The 14,265-nt window shown below is 41.1% G+C and overlaps 1 protein-coding gene across 1 annotated transcript in view; it reads right to left on the reverse strand.

The window, feature by feature from the left end:
• Psmb7 (proteasome subunit beta 7) overlaps window positions 1-14,265 on the reverse strand; it is a 58,936-nt gene that overhangs the window by 15,090 nt on the left and 29,581 nt on the right. Inside the window, exon 6 of the mRNA XM_021157097.2 lies at window positions 12,397-12,455. Within this exon, the coding sequence (XP_021012756.1) occupies window positions 12,397-12,455 (59 nt within the window). The remainder of the gene's footprint in view (window positions 1-12,396; window positions 12,456-14,265) is intronic.

The following is a 14,265-nucleotide window of genomic DNA, read 5'->3' on the forward strand; positions in this document are numbered from 1 at the left end:
CAATTTTAGGAAATGATATTCCGGTGCTGTAACTACCAGTGTGCTGCATTCTACGGACAGTGTTCCCTGGAAGCATTTTCACAAAGCTATACTAACCAAGCAGCATTTGCATTGGTGTGTGTGTGTGTGTGTGTGTGTGTGTGTGTGTGTGTGTGGTGTTAGCATAACCTGATAACAGTTTTAGTTTCTGCACAGCTTCAGGGCTAGGAAAGAGTGGTATAAATTATCGCACAGAAAACCACAAGTAACATTATCTGTGAAGGTTAAAACTTTAACTACCTTCCTGAGGTATGCTGCTGGGGTCTCATTACAGCTGGTAATCTCACATTCCACCATGCACAACACACTAAGTACCAGCATCTCCCAATTACACTGCCACATAAATCTCAAAGGACATCTGAAAAGTCTACACAGCTCCTGCACCTACTGCTGAAACACAACCACCTCTAATGGAACATGGCAGCTTTCTAAACTTAAATATTCACATTCAGGGACAGGGCTGCTAAGCTCCAGTCCTAGCACATAGTGGAGAACACATGCTAATTAAAAGGCCACACTAACTCAAAAAATGACCACTCAGACAACTTGAGACATTGTACACGCCTGGAGTTTTGCTTTCCTATTTCCAAATATGCTAAACTTCTAGGGCTACAAATGGCAGAGCCTCACCAAGTACCTTTGTACAGAATAAACTCCTCTTTGAGCTGGTGTCCTACACTTCCACAAACCCCAACTTATGTGACAAGCTGCATGCCCTCTGCAATTGTCTCATAGTCTCCTAGGGATAGTCCAGCAGTCCATCATTGTTGTGTTGTCCCAACAACCCTGACATCTTACCTCTAAAACCAGCCCCCTTGTATGCCAGTTTCTTGTGCATTTCTCCATATACTTGCAGTAGTTGTTTGTGGACTTGTCCATACACTAGCCGGTGACTGTCACAGACCTGGATCAACAAACCTACCTCCCTATTTCAGCAGGACTACTGCCTGTCAACAGCTTACACGGAGAGGCCCTCAGAGACTCCATGGTCACTCAGCTTTTCTTTTGGGGCTATGGATAATGGTTTATCTTTGCCAAGTGTGCAGTTTAGAGTTTGAGAGAATGGGCACCTTTTTAAAAAGTCTTCTAAGTAAGCTGAAGGTATGACAGTCACTCTTACCATAATCATTTCACCACTTCTAGAACTATTTTACTTCAGGTACCAAACTACCACTTGTATAAGCTGTCATTAAAAAAAAAAAATCTCAAAGCCAGGAGGTAACAGCTTTGAACTATCTAAGAGAACTTAAGTTGTACCCTCTCTTCTTAAGAACCACCAGTTCCTTCCAATATTGGCAGCTGATTGTTCAGGTATCTCAATTTAGGAAATCTGTTAACTTTCCCCATGAGGATACAGAGATAGAAAATGTAGGCAATCTTTCCTTTTCTTAGAAATAAAACTTCTCTGCCTGTGAAAAATACAGTTTTGCTTTTGTTTTGTTTGTTTATTTGTTTTTTTCAATTACCATGCTCAGAAGGTGAAAACAACACAGAAGCAATTTAAAACTTTCTAGGTCTTCAAAGCTGACCAATGATGCAGTGAACTCAGTTCAGGCCCTCTAGGCCTCACTCATGCAAGTAGAAGTCTCTCTGAATGCTTAAATACCTGTGTATCATGCTTGCCATTTTTTAATGCTAACCAGTATGTATAAGATATACCTACACAGACACTACATTTAAATGTTTAGCCCCCAAATGTTATTTTAAGCATAATTTCTCCACAGAGCCACTTCATTTTTTTAAAAAGAAAGGGAAAAAACAGAGGGGGAATATCCTATAATTCCTAATCACACTTCAGTGTGTATTAGTGGATGTGCAATGTTGGATTGCTTTGCACACACACATGCCCAACACCTCCCCCTTCCTGATATCACATACCACACAAGTATAATAAACCATGTTAATATTTCATACCACTGTGAAATATGCTGGAGTATCAATTCAACATCTGCTGTCTTTAGGGCCCGGGAGTCCCGCAGAGACACTTTCAATTTGTAATTGAGTTCTATGCTGAATTAATCAGCAGTTTATCTTTTTTACTAAAATAACATCTTCACCACTAACCCAGATTTACATTAACAATTTATGCCAAATTACCTGCCAAGGCAAACTTATAGGATTCTCTGCTACCATCCAATAACACTCAGTCCTATGCTTCATCTCTTATATTTCTCTAATCCATACACAAGAAAAGCAGAAGTCCATTGTTCAAGAGGCTACAAGGTTCTGACCACAGGCAGCTCCTTGGATTTGTAACAGAGCCTGATTTTGACTGGATTCCACGCTCATGCCCCACACCCCCAATAGTCATTTGGAAGTAGTTATAAGTCACAATTCTTTACGAGCTTCTTTTATTCTTCTCCTAAGGAACTCTGGCCTCACCTTAGTACCACGAACATAAAGGGATCATTTTAAAGACCTTAAATTATGTGAGACACAAGTCAACAGAAGCAATGCTATTAGACAAGAGAAGAAGATAGCACTTACCCTCTGACATCACAGTGCACAGTATTTAAGCAGAAGCATCTTTCTCATTTTAACTACACACAGACGTCAGCAAACACTAGGCACCCCTACACCTGGCTCTTGCCCTCTGAACACACAGTCCCTACACACTAAGCCTTACATTGCCTGCTGGATTTTTGCCACATGTGCAGACAACAATATACTGTGAAATATTTCTCCTACATGGTACACATCTCTCTATACTTCACAGCTACAGGAAATATGTGAAGCAAAAGCATTTCAAAAGGAGCACCTGCTCCAAAGAAATGCATCACAAATAATTACCTATCGACTGCGGTGTAGGAGAATTCCTCTTTACATCTGCTGTGCTAATGGCTGCACAGGAAGTCTCCACTACACTCACTCAGGATGGCCTCTTCCAGCAGCACTCCTGGCCCAGCACCATGTGCAGTGTGTTGCACTCAGCTAGCAACAGCAAGAATGCTGAGTGGTCACATACTGATTCTTTAAGAGTATGAAACTCAGAACAGATTTTTAGCTGAAAAACTCTTTAAAAGAATTAAAGTAAATGCATTTGCCAGGACACAATTTGTAAACATCATCTAATTATTCTTTAAAGAATCAGAAATAAGATGCCCTTAGGATTTACAGAGTCGCTTTTCTAAGATTTACTGAGCCCTGAATTCCAGAAATCTGGTCCAAGAAGAACCCTCCCCCACCACCACCACCAAGGGGATTCGGAAATACTGATTCTTTGCTCTTAGCTTCTCTTCCTTTGCACCCCAAGATTAAACAGAAGAACAGGACAAACTTAATCCTTCATAATCTCATACCCCAAATAGCTGACTTTCAACTTTTATTGAAAGTAGACTATAGCAAGGGTAGCAATGGAAAGCATCCACTAACAGTAAACTGGCATTCTGGAGAGAGGTGAGAAGACATAGACTTGCCACGTCTAAGAATCCACTTCTAAGTCAAGAAGATCCTAGAATCCCAAAGAGCCAAGGGGAGAAAGACAATCCGTTCAATCCAAATGCTGCATGCAAGGAAGCAGAGTCCTCCTCCTCTTCAAGCATCAGACACAAGACCAAAGAAAACTTTGCCCTCTAGGGTTCCACAAGAACACTGATGTGAACAGGGAAAACCTAGGAAAGGCACCTTAATTCAGGACTTCCCTTTCTGCCTCTCCAAGGTAGGGTGCTAGTGGGTTCCACTTCAAGAAAACAAACTCACGTTTTAGGAAATGTTAGTTTTACTTATGATTGCTGTGTTTGGGATGGTGGGGACCATAATGTGTATGTGTGTGTAGATTAGAAGACAACTTCCATCATGGGTTCCAGGGATCAAACTATAGTGTCAAAATCAGGCTCTTACGCATCCAAGGAGCCGCCTGTGGTCAGAAGCTTGTAGCCTCTCGTGGCAAGTGCTTTTGCAAGAGCCATCTTGCCAGCCCATTTTGGTGTTGTTTTCAAAGATTATTTATTCTTGTTTTCCTTCCCCCAGGGCTGAAGATAGAACCCAGAGCCTTGCATCAAACTCACTTTTTAAAAGAGAACCAATTTGACAAACCTCCCACTTTAGAGTCTTCCCACTCTAGACTACAGAAGGGATTACAATCCCTTCTCTGACCTTATCCCCTCTCTCTTTCCCCTAACTCCAACTCTGCCATCACAATTTTATAAGAGGGAAACTATTTATAATCTGAGCTAGTGGGTGGTATCCCATCAGCGGTGCTTCCCATTACCATCCATCAAAAGAGTTAACGGGAATTCCCTCAAATCACCTACTAACCCATAAATGCCGATTTCAGTATCTATTTATTGCTAAGCTTCACTAATCAATTCTGCTGGAAAGCACTACTATAAATAATTCTATGTAGGATTTATGGGAGTGTATCTTGGGGGTTCTGACACCTCCCAAACCTAGTTTTAAAACCAGAGAAAAAAAGTACTAAAGAAATTAATGTATTTTCTTTAGCATAAAGACACAATTTTACTGCATCTAATGCTTCTGGTGTCAAGGAGAACCAGTAAGTAGGAATTATGATCAAAGGAAAAAAAAAATCACAGAAACAACTTTCAAAAGAGCCCTGAAAAGGGACCTTTCCCTAAAGAAATACACAATCAGCCCCATCAATGCCCAAAACCAGAGATCATAAGCATGTCCAATATTAAACTGTTCAATCTACACATTTCCATAGTCACACTTGTTCTTAATAAGGAAGTCATCAAAACTGAAGGGAGATTCCATTCACCCTTACCTGGATAACTGTACTCAAACTGGCAGGTGGCAAGCACTGGTAAGGAAGTGAAGCAATCAAAACCATCCTGTGTTGCTACCCCACAGAATTATGGAAAGAGCTGGCAGTACTATAAAAGGTTAGTCCTGTTCCACAAATGTACAAGAGATACTCAGAGTATAGTAGCCAAACAGTAGAAATAATCCAAACGTCCATCAACTAATGGATATACAAAGTATACTATGTCTATACAATGAACCATCCCACCATTTAAACAATGAAGTGCTGATACCTGCCACAACATGAATGAAACATTATTAAAATAAGGATGGACACACACACACACACACAAAGACCAACACATACAGTGACATCCAAGTCCAGAACATGCGGCTTGGCAGGAAATAGGCAATGACACAATGTCGGCCTTTTGAATCAGAGGAAGTTTGGAAATATTCTAAAACTGAATGTAGTGATAGCTGTACAACTCTTATTAACACAGTAAAGCTGCTAACTTATACACAGGCAAACTGTATGGGTGTGAATTATGTACACGAATGAACTTGTCACTAGATAATAAGGAATTCAACGTTTCTAGAACTCCGTGACCTAAAAAAGGTCAAAATACTTAGTGACATGTCACAAGTCAATCAATAAATCCACATTCTAGTTTGTTTTGGGGAGTTGTTGTTATTATTGTTTGAGACAGGGTTTCTCTGTGTGTGGCCCTGGCTGTTCTGGTACTTGGCCTGTAGACCAGGCTGGCCTCCAACTCAGACATCCACCTGCTTCTGCTGGGATTAAAGGCGTGTGCCACCACTACTCAGCTACACTCTAATGATTTTTAAAAGCAAAAGATCATCATAAACAAAAGGACCAGCACTGAAAGAATCTCGGTTTGAACTGCACATTTTCTTCTAGACATATAAGACATTTAAGTTGATGTAGCCACCACATAAATACAAGCTTAGAACTCGAAATCTGAAACACTAAGTCAAGTGAAGCTCACTAAGCTAGACCATTTCTACCATTGTTAAAGGCCAGGCCTTTTTTTTTTTTTTTTTAATTGCATTTACTTAAAACTGTGTTTTATGTCAATGGGGTTCAAGCTGCACAGGAAGGTGCTCTGCTAAACACCCATAGTCCTCCTTGATCACCACTCTCTGTGGTGTGGATTCTGCCAGCAAACCTCCCAGTCAGTGGTCACCTTCCTGTAGAGTCATTAAACCTCCTGGTGTCAGCTGGGAGAATGAACCAGCAGCTTCCACACCTGAGCCCCTGTGGCAGGGACAGAGGCATTAGGATCAAGATCACTAATGAATACAGAATTCATATGCTGCTTGTCAGGGTCCTGAGCTCAGAGTCCACAGATGCGACCTAAATAGGATGGCGGACAGAACGATTGTTGACGAAGATTAAAAAGTTCTGGCAGTTGGGGAAGAGCGAGCACCTCATTATTCAAATGCAATAGTCTTGCTTTGCTTATTTTTTTCCTGTTCCAGTTATTTGTGACTTGCCTCAAATGGACAAATGCCACTCACCAGCAGTTAAAGAGCTCTTAGTCTCATCACTAAATCTGAGGTGGATTATGTCATCTGTGCATCAGCCATCTAGAGAAAACAACTCTGGTGTAAATAAATATCATCAGAAAACTCAGGGGAGAAACCCATAGAATATTTAGAATGGGGGACACAGAAGGATGAAAACAAAAAAAAAAGAAAACCAAAAAGTTTTACAAACTAAGAAAAGAAGCAGGGCAGAGGTGGCACAAGCCTTTAATCCCAGCACTTAGGAGGCAGATGCAGGTATATCTTTGAGTTTGAGGCCAGCCTGGTCTACAGAGTACGTTCCAGGGCAGTCAAGGTTTCTTCACAGAGAAACTGAGTCTCAAAAAAAAGAAAAAACAAACAAAAAGCAACCAAACAAAAACAAAGAGAAAAAGAAAGCTCTGCATAGCCAAATGTATTTCCCCCTCTTTCCCCTGCCCCTCCTACTCGTGTGGCTGAGCTCACCAGACAAGTAGGTTGATGTTTGTGTGTCCCCCTCTGACATATGCCTGGCTTTCTGCTGTCTTCACAAGACCTGGCCAGTGGAAAGGAACACTCTGAACTGCCCCAGGAGTAACACATCTTCCACTCTGTTGTCAGAGAATTACACACTGAGCAAAGAGACAGAAGAACACAGTAGTTGATTCCAGCAAAAGAACGCCAAAGTCAGACTGGTAAACGTTCACATTCTGACCTCATTGCTGTAACCCTGTGTGTAACCTCACACAGGTTACTGATTTTCTTACAGCGGGTTTTCTTTCCTTCACAGGGTGGATCACAAAACACTGACCTCCAGTAAACATCTGAAACTACAGCCACCTCATTCACTATCCTCCTCCAAAAGCAACACTTCCATGACACACAGACTTGTGCTATACTCAGGTCTACCACACAGGACTCTCTGTGAGCTTTCATATGGGAAGAAAGGCTCTTACCTCTCTACACCATAAACTACTAAGTCTAGTGTGAGATTCTCTTAGTGGCTGCTATGTGACATTTTCAACCTACTACTAACCAGAAGACATTCACCATGTTTTAGAAAGCCAATTTTGTATACACTGTCATAGAAGGTGTTTTATTGCCTGCATCTAATCCTCTCAGCAAACTACCGGTAGGTCTCTGAAACTTAGCTTGCAGACATGCATTGGGAGCCATGATGTAAGTGCAGTAAAAACAGACCACCAGCCTAGTCTAGTCCTCCAGCATCTAAGCCATAACCATACTGAACTTATGTTCGTTTCCCTCTAGGACCATCCTATGTGATAAACGCAACAGATTTTTTTTTTAATTAAATAATGCAGATTTCTGCCACTATTGTCCCTCTGCACAGAAGATATGAAGTCTGCAGCTTTGCTTCTGATACTTAAATAAACACACGCACACAATCACTTCTAAGATTTGCTGTCAGAGAAGCATATTGATATCAAGTCTTCCATTATTTAAATGGATCTATAGCTGCCCACAATGACAGATTAATCCTGTTTCTTCAGGAGCTAGGTGTTTGGCATCACGTTTGTGAGATAACCACAAGCCTTTAGGGCGATAGCTGCTCACATCTTTAGCAATCTGCAAGGGCTTCTCTAGAGGCCAGCACTGGTCGAGAAATGAAATATGACTCCATAAATCAGCCAGCTGAAGTGGCACTTGTATGCGTCACCATCTATCTTCCTACTTTCCCTCTGAAGGGTACAGGGTAAGAGCTCATCACTCGGTTCTGCAACCAGAGAAAGGGCCATCACAGTGGGCACTGACAAAGCATGTGCTACTTAAAACTGAAGCCACACTAAGACTGGGGGAAAGATCCCGCTGGTGTTAGCATGCCTCAGGCAGTGGTAGAAGCTTCAGCAAGTCATCTTCAAAAGGCAGAGAGCCAGAGCTCTAGAAACCTGCAAAAATTGGCTAAGCCTGCAGTCTTCATTGCTTTAAGTTGAGCATCTTCAAAGTCTAGAATTCTAACTGTAGGGCACGCAGCTGCCACTGCAGATCTGATCCTCTCAGCTTTTGGCAGCTCTCAACTTGAGATTCTAGCAAAAGAATTTTTCAAGTTGCTATTATTGCCTGTCATAGATTTATAAATATTGTGCACTATCTGCTGTGGCATGGCTCTCATGGGACGTCAGAGCATGCCAAACGCATAACAGAATGAAAACAGTTTCTATTCTTCAAATAAATGCTAATTTTTTAACTGTGCTCACAATGTGTTTGGTGACCAGCTCCAACGGCACAGAATACTTATGGGGGGGGGGTGGGGGTGGGCTGACTGTCTTCTCCAGCAGCATTCAGCTGCTGCTTTCATTAAGCTTGTTTAATTAGATTCCAGATGCTAATTTGCAAGTCGATACCAGAGGGTGCAGGACAGTTTGCCTTTGAATCCACTCCCTGTGATGTCAGGGTCCTGCCGCACACCACTAGCCGTCGGCGGCCTTCGCACAGTATTCTGACAATTAGTGCAAAGAGGGGACAGTATTGATCTTGACAGACTAAATATTAATCTTCTACCCATTTTAATGAATTGTAATCTTCAAGAGTTGAAATTTCTCACCGGGTCAAATGAAAACATTCCTTCTTATAGAGAAAGGGACTAGAAGGAGAGGTGCCCTAAGTTAGCCGTCCAAGAGCTTCATTCTTTCTCACCCCAAGGCCAAGTCTGCACTTCTGAACTAACATAATATTTCCAGGTACTTTAGTCACATTCCTTAAAACTGAATGGAAAATGATCTGAAAAGCCACAGTATGATTAACACTAGAGCCCCCATCCAGCTACCCGTGGATAACAATCAGTATCAGGTTTCTTACATAAGCCTTCACCGGCTAGCTACTTGTTTCTCTGAAACTCAATGAAGGCCAGCCCAAGGCTCAGACGACCTACAACAGCAGAGGCCCATCTCAGGGTGCTTAAGAGTCCCAGCTGGGTTGACAGCAGCTTTTCTTCCTGGACTGTTCCTTCTCAACGAGCACTTGCTTGCCCTGTGCCCCATCTTCTGCCCCTGAGTACTTAATGCCTGAGTACTTAATGCCTGCCTTCCTGTTGTCTCAAAAGTACACTCTGAACTTTCCAGACAGAAAGGAAAGAAAGCCCCTTTGGGTTGTCAGGTGGTTTTTGATGACTCAGATTTAGCTTTAGCTCATGGTCCTCCTGCCTTGACAAACAAGTACTACTGAGAGCTGGAAGCTGAAGAACAGAGTTTGTCTTATCATCTCTTGCACTCAAGGTGCTCCCACTCCTTGACAAGTGGGAAAGATGCCCCTAAAAACAGCCACCAAACATGTAGAACAGAGGTTAAAATGGAGGACAGAGACATACATTGATAAGAAATCCCTGAGGACCATTGGTGGACAACAACAATCAGAAGTCAACTGCAAGCAAGAAAATGAACAGACAAGCTAGCTGAAGTGACCTCTGTCCCCAGTACTCAACTGGGTTTATGTTAGGCTGATACTTTTTTATAAATAGCACGCACTCACTTTCTGGCATCTTAGAGAACATTAAAACAAGCACATAATACCCAGGATTTCATGATGCTAACTACATAACTACATCTAGACAGCAAATCTAAGACAAAATCAGAGGCCATGGGAAAGTTCAAGAACAAGCTGAGTGTTAAGGGACACTGGAGGCAAAGAAATGTCAACGTTTTGATTTAATGACAGCTACCTGTGATCATAATGCTAAGACTCATTGACTGTGACTACTCCAGTGCATTTTATACATGTAAACTCTTATCAATTTACTGCTAAAATAAAGAATGTTTTAGAGAAAAGTAATAGCCTAGGTGGTACATGGACAAGGCAGAAAAATAGCACAATACACAAATGACAAATTCAAGACCTGAGACTGGATGAAGTCTCCCCAGTAAACTTTTCTTGTTGTTTTTTGTTTTTTTGTTTTGTTTTCTGAAACAGATTTCTCTGCGTAGCCCTGGCTATCCTGGAACTCACTCTGTAGATCCACCTGCCTCTCCCTCCCAAGTGTTAAGATTAAAGGCATACACCATAACTGCCTGGCAAAACTTCTTAGAGTACATTTTAAATGGGACAACATGAAAACAACTTTACTGATGTTTTTTATTTAACTGACATACTTAAAATAATGTCACCTGTGTACTATGGGGTAAGTAGGGGACAGTCTTGGGGCCTCACGATAGGCAAGTACTCTACTACTAAAGCCACGCTCCCAAAGCAAGATGTATTTTTTCTAAGTATCTATTAACATGAATGTAAGTTTTTATAGTATTATCTACTAGCAGTTGTTAAGACTATCATTGGGGCTTTATAGTGATTTTCACTAATTGGCAGTGTTAAATTTCAACCTAAAATTATAAATTTATACAATGGGAATTATTTCAACCTGTCTCAGGGTCTCACGGGTAATGTAGAAGAACATTAAATGTTTCAAATACAGGCATACTAAATCTAAGAAATGCTCTCTTCAGAATGATAAAAATCCCAAGTTTTACTGAAGGGAGGCTGATATTTCCCTCTTCTCTCCAAATCACATCCACCTTTGAACTATTTATCACATCTACCTTTGAACTATTTAAGAGTTCAGACTTGACACAGTATAAAAATTACTTTAGTGGAAAATTAAATCACTTCTAATATGCCCCAGACTTTAACTCTTTCTGCAATTCTCAGTTTCCTTTAATATATGGAGAGTCTAATTAGTTGGCAAAGACAAAACTTCCAAGAAAGTCTGAAAAGATTAATGTGGTTTAAAGAGGTGCCTGACATTAAGCCTTTTTTCTGTAGAAAACTAGAGGTCTTAGTTTTGGTTCCTTTCTTTCTTAAGTGACCTAGCATACATAATTTTTCTCTATGTATTTAAGTACACCAAACAAAAAATAATGCTGATATAGGAATAAATTTTCACACTGAGAAATGAGAACAAAATTCTAATTTCATTTACAGTTTTACACTTGGCCCTGTTTATTCTTCTTAATTGGAGTTCAGATTTTTAACAGAAAATATCTACCTAGATTTTACATGTAATCATATCGCTTGTGTGTTATCCTCACATTCCAAAGGCACAGGAAGGAGACACCTGTCCTGGCTGATCAGTACTACAAGCCCATGTCCTCGCTCACAAAAGCTGGCCCAAACCTAAAGGGCAAAGAGAGCTTTGGAACTCCACAATATTTACTGCTCTGATGACAATGGCAGAACAAAGAACGAAATATTTTTAATATGCCATCTTCCCTCAAAGAAGATCAGGCACAAAACACTGTCAAAAAGTTAATTCTCACCAATGTCTTTCTATCCTTGAAATTCTAAACAAAATACTTTCAAAATCAGAAAGGACAGAAAAGATGGAGTAAAACCACTCCTCAACTGTTTACCTATGAAAAGAGTTGACACTACCAAAAAGTTAACAATGAAGACATCAAGTAGAAACAGCAGAAGACTGCCCTCAGGCCTCCTGCTCAGCACTGGCTCAGGGAATGTGCAGCTGGGGATGGGCTGGGTGCGGGGAGGGTAACATTGGTACCACAGACACCCAGGACATCAACCTTTGGAAGCAGCAAGAGGGATATCTTTGAGGAGGCTTTCATGGTAAATGCATGTATCATTAAAGTAGATAGGTCAAATGTCTTTCATAAGATTCTATCTCTTCTAATACCAAAGAAAATATAGTGAAACAATCCCTTACAAATACATTTGGGACATTAGATCCATAACAGCCTGAGAGTGAGCATAATTTTGTCCCCACTCTGCCAGAGACTGGAAAGTCCACAGAAATTTTAAAAACTGACCCATTTTTAGGTCAGGTCTGTGTGACATGAAAGACATACATAGTTGCTCTATTTTTAGTGGTATCCTGACACAGAAATCTCAGTACACAGGAAAATATCCTACCCTGCCAGAAGCCTGAGAGCCCAGAGCCCAGTGAAGCCGAACCGCACTGGCTTCTCAAGCCTGAGGAAGAACACAACAGGGCCACCACAGAGGATGTTTCCCAAGAAGCAGGTCTCCTCAACAAACCTGTGCCAAAAACAGCCCACGAAATGACAGTGTTGTGCAAGCTCTGGAAGAGGAATCAATTTGTAAATGTTTGACACACAACTGGGAAAATATCTAAAAGAAGTTAAACTGCAGGAGCTTACATACCTCCATATCTGGCCTAAACTTATCTTCAAACACAGCCATTGCTGCCAAGGAGCCAGAACCTGTAAGAAAAAGATGCACTTTTAGAGTATTTTACCAACACTCAGCTTCTCCATCTTGAGTTTACCTTGGGGCAGCAAAAACAGTCAAACGTGCCCAGTGTCACATTCAAGTGTAATGTAAGTGTCAAGTCTAGAGACCACATCCAAGCAAAAGTCAGTGTTCTTCCAAAGTCTGGAGCCACTTACTACTGGGTCAGCTAACTCTGCAACTGGCACTCCAATCACTGGCCGGGCCAACAGTCTGATGACTGGCATCGGTCGCAGTGAAACGCTGAAGCTTAAAAACAAGCTCATGGAGAATTTGTATTTTTCCAAGAGATAAGTGCCCAGTAATTTCCTCTATCCTATGTGGGGAAGCTTGTGTTCCACACTTGCCTTGGCAAGCTGCTGGACACAGTGCTAAATATCAAACCCGTTAAGAAGACAATGTTTTAATGAGCTGGCCCTGATAGAGTCACCTTGGCGCACAGGCAGGGAGGAAGACACAGCACCAGCAATGGTAATGGGACTTTGTGCTGCGCCACCAGGTTACCCAGCTACAACTGTGAAACACTGCATTCTGTGGCATTTATTTGGAGCTATTATTTTTAGTTTGTACTTTGAAGAGTAAGAGCTGAGTAGACAAAATGACAAAGATACAAAAATTTATTACAACAATAGCAAATGGCTGAAAGGTTATACTGTGCAGATAACGGAGCAAATTTATCCCTACCAAGGTTGGACGTAAAGGCATTACAAATAAGCCTGGCCTGAGTGGACACAAACGCAGCTCAGCATTATTTGAAAATTTAAACTTGCTTTGTTCAGAACCCAGAGAATCTTTAGGAAATTGTCATCTATCTATACAGGGATCTGGCATTATTTCAGGGTACTCTACTTTTGGAAAGAGGATACAGCTGCCCACAATTTTTTACTCCAATTAGAAGATTTTTTGGCATTTATTACTTTTTAACTTGTTTTGCATAACACTATCTATTTAGCTGGGTCACAGAGAAAACCATATTTTCTATTTAAAATGATTTGTGTACATCGCTTGACCACCTCAATGGTTTAGCAGAGGAAAAAGGCGGCGATTAAACAGTTTCAAATGAGGTGTCCTGCTGATTTTATCAAGTCTGCTGAATGTATAATGAAAAAGGAGAAGCTGACAGCAACACTGCACTGAGGAAATACAGACTACCTTATCTGAACCATTTAAGGAGGTCCAATTATAGATCAAATTTAAAGGGTAGAAACGGCAGATTTACAGACACAAATCAATGAACATGGTAATCCCGCTGAATATGACAGATACTCCTGTTACAGAATATTGCTGTGGCTGAGCATCATTACCTTCACAGCACCGGATACATCACCTCCAAAGCAGTGGGAAACGTCAGTGCAGACCAGCAGTAGAAGCAATGACTATCCATTTAGGTTCTGGGAGCAAAAGGCAACCCCATTTCCCCCTCTTGCATTTCCTCTCTTTGGGGTTAAAAACAAAACCCTAAGATGGTCTAAAGGAACATTAAAAGCACTCTGGAAAGGAGGCAGACATTAAACATACATAGAAGTGGTGTATTCCAAAACACCCCAGCATATGCAGGGGCAGACTCGCCAAATCAAGCCTCTGATTTCAAAATAAACATGGCCTTGAAAAAACGTGGAAAGAGGGCCACATTTCCCCACTGCTTTCATTAGTTCCCAGCCCACCAGGAGACTCAGGAGTCAAAGGAAAAAAAAAAAAAAAAAAAGAAAACCCAAAAACCTCAGTTTCTGTTTCAAGGCATAAGTAGAAACCTAAATTCTCTAGGTCTCACTAGGAAAAACC

The sequence above is a fragment of the Mus caroli genome, chromosome 2 (assembly GCF_900094665.2).
Source record: "Mus caroli chromosome 2, CAROLI_EIJ_v1.1, whole genome shotgun sequence".
NCBI lineage: Eukaryota > Metazoa > Chordata > Mammalia > Rodentia > Muridae > Mus > Mus caroli.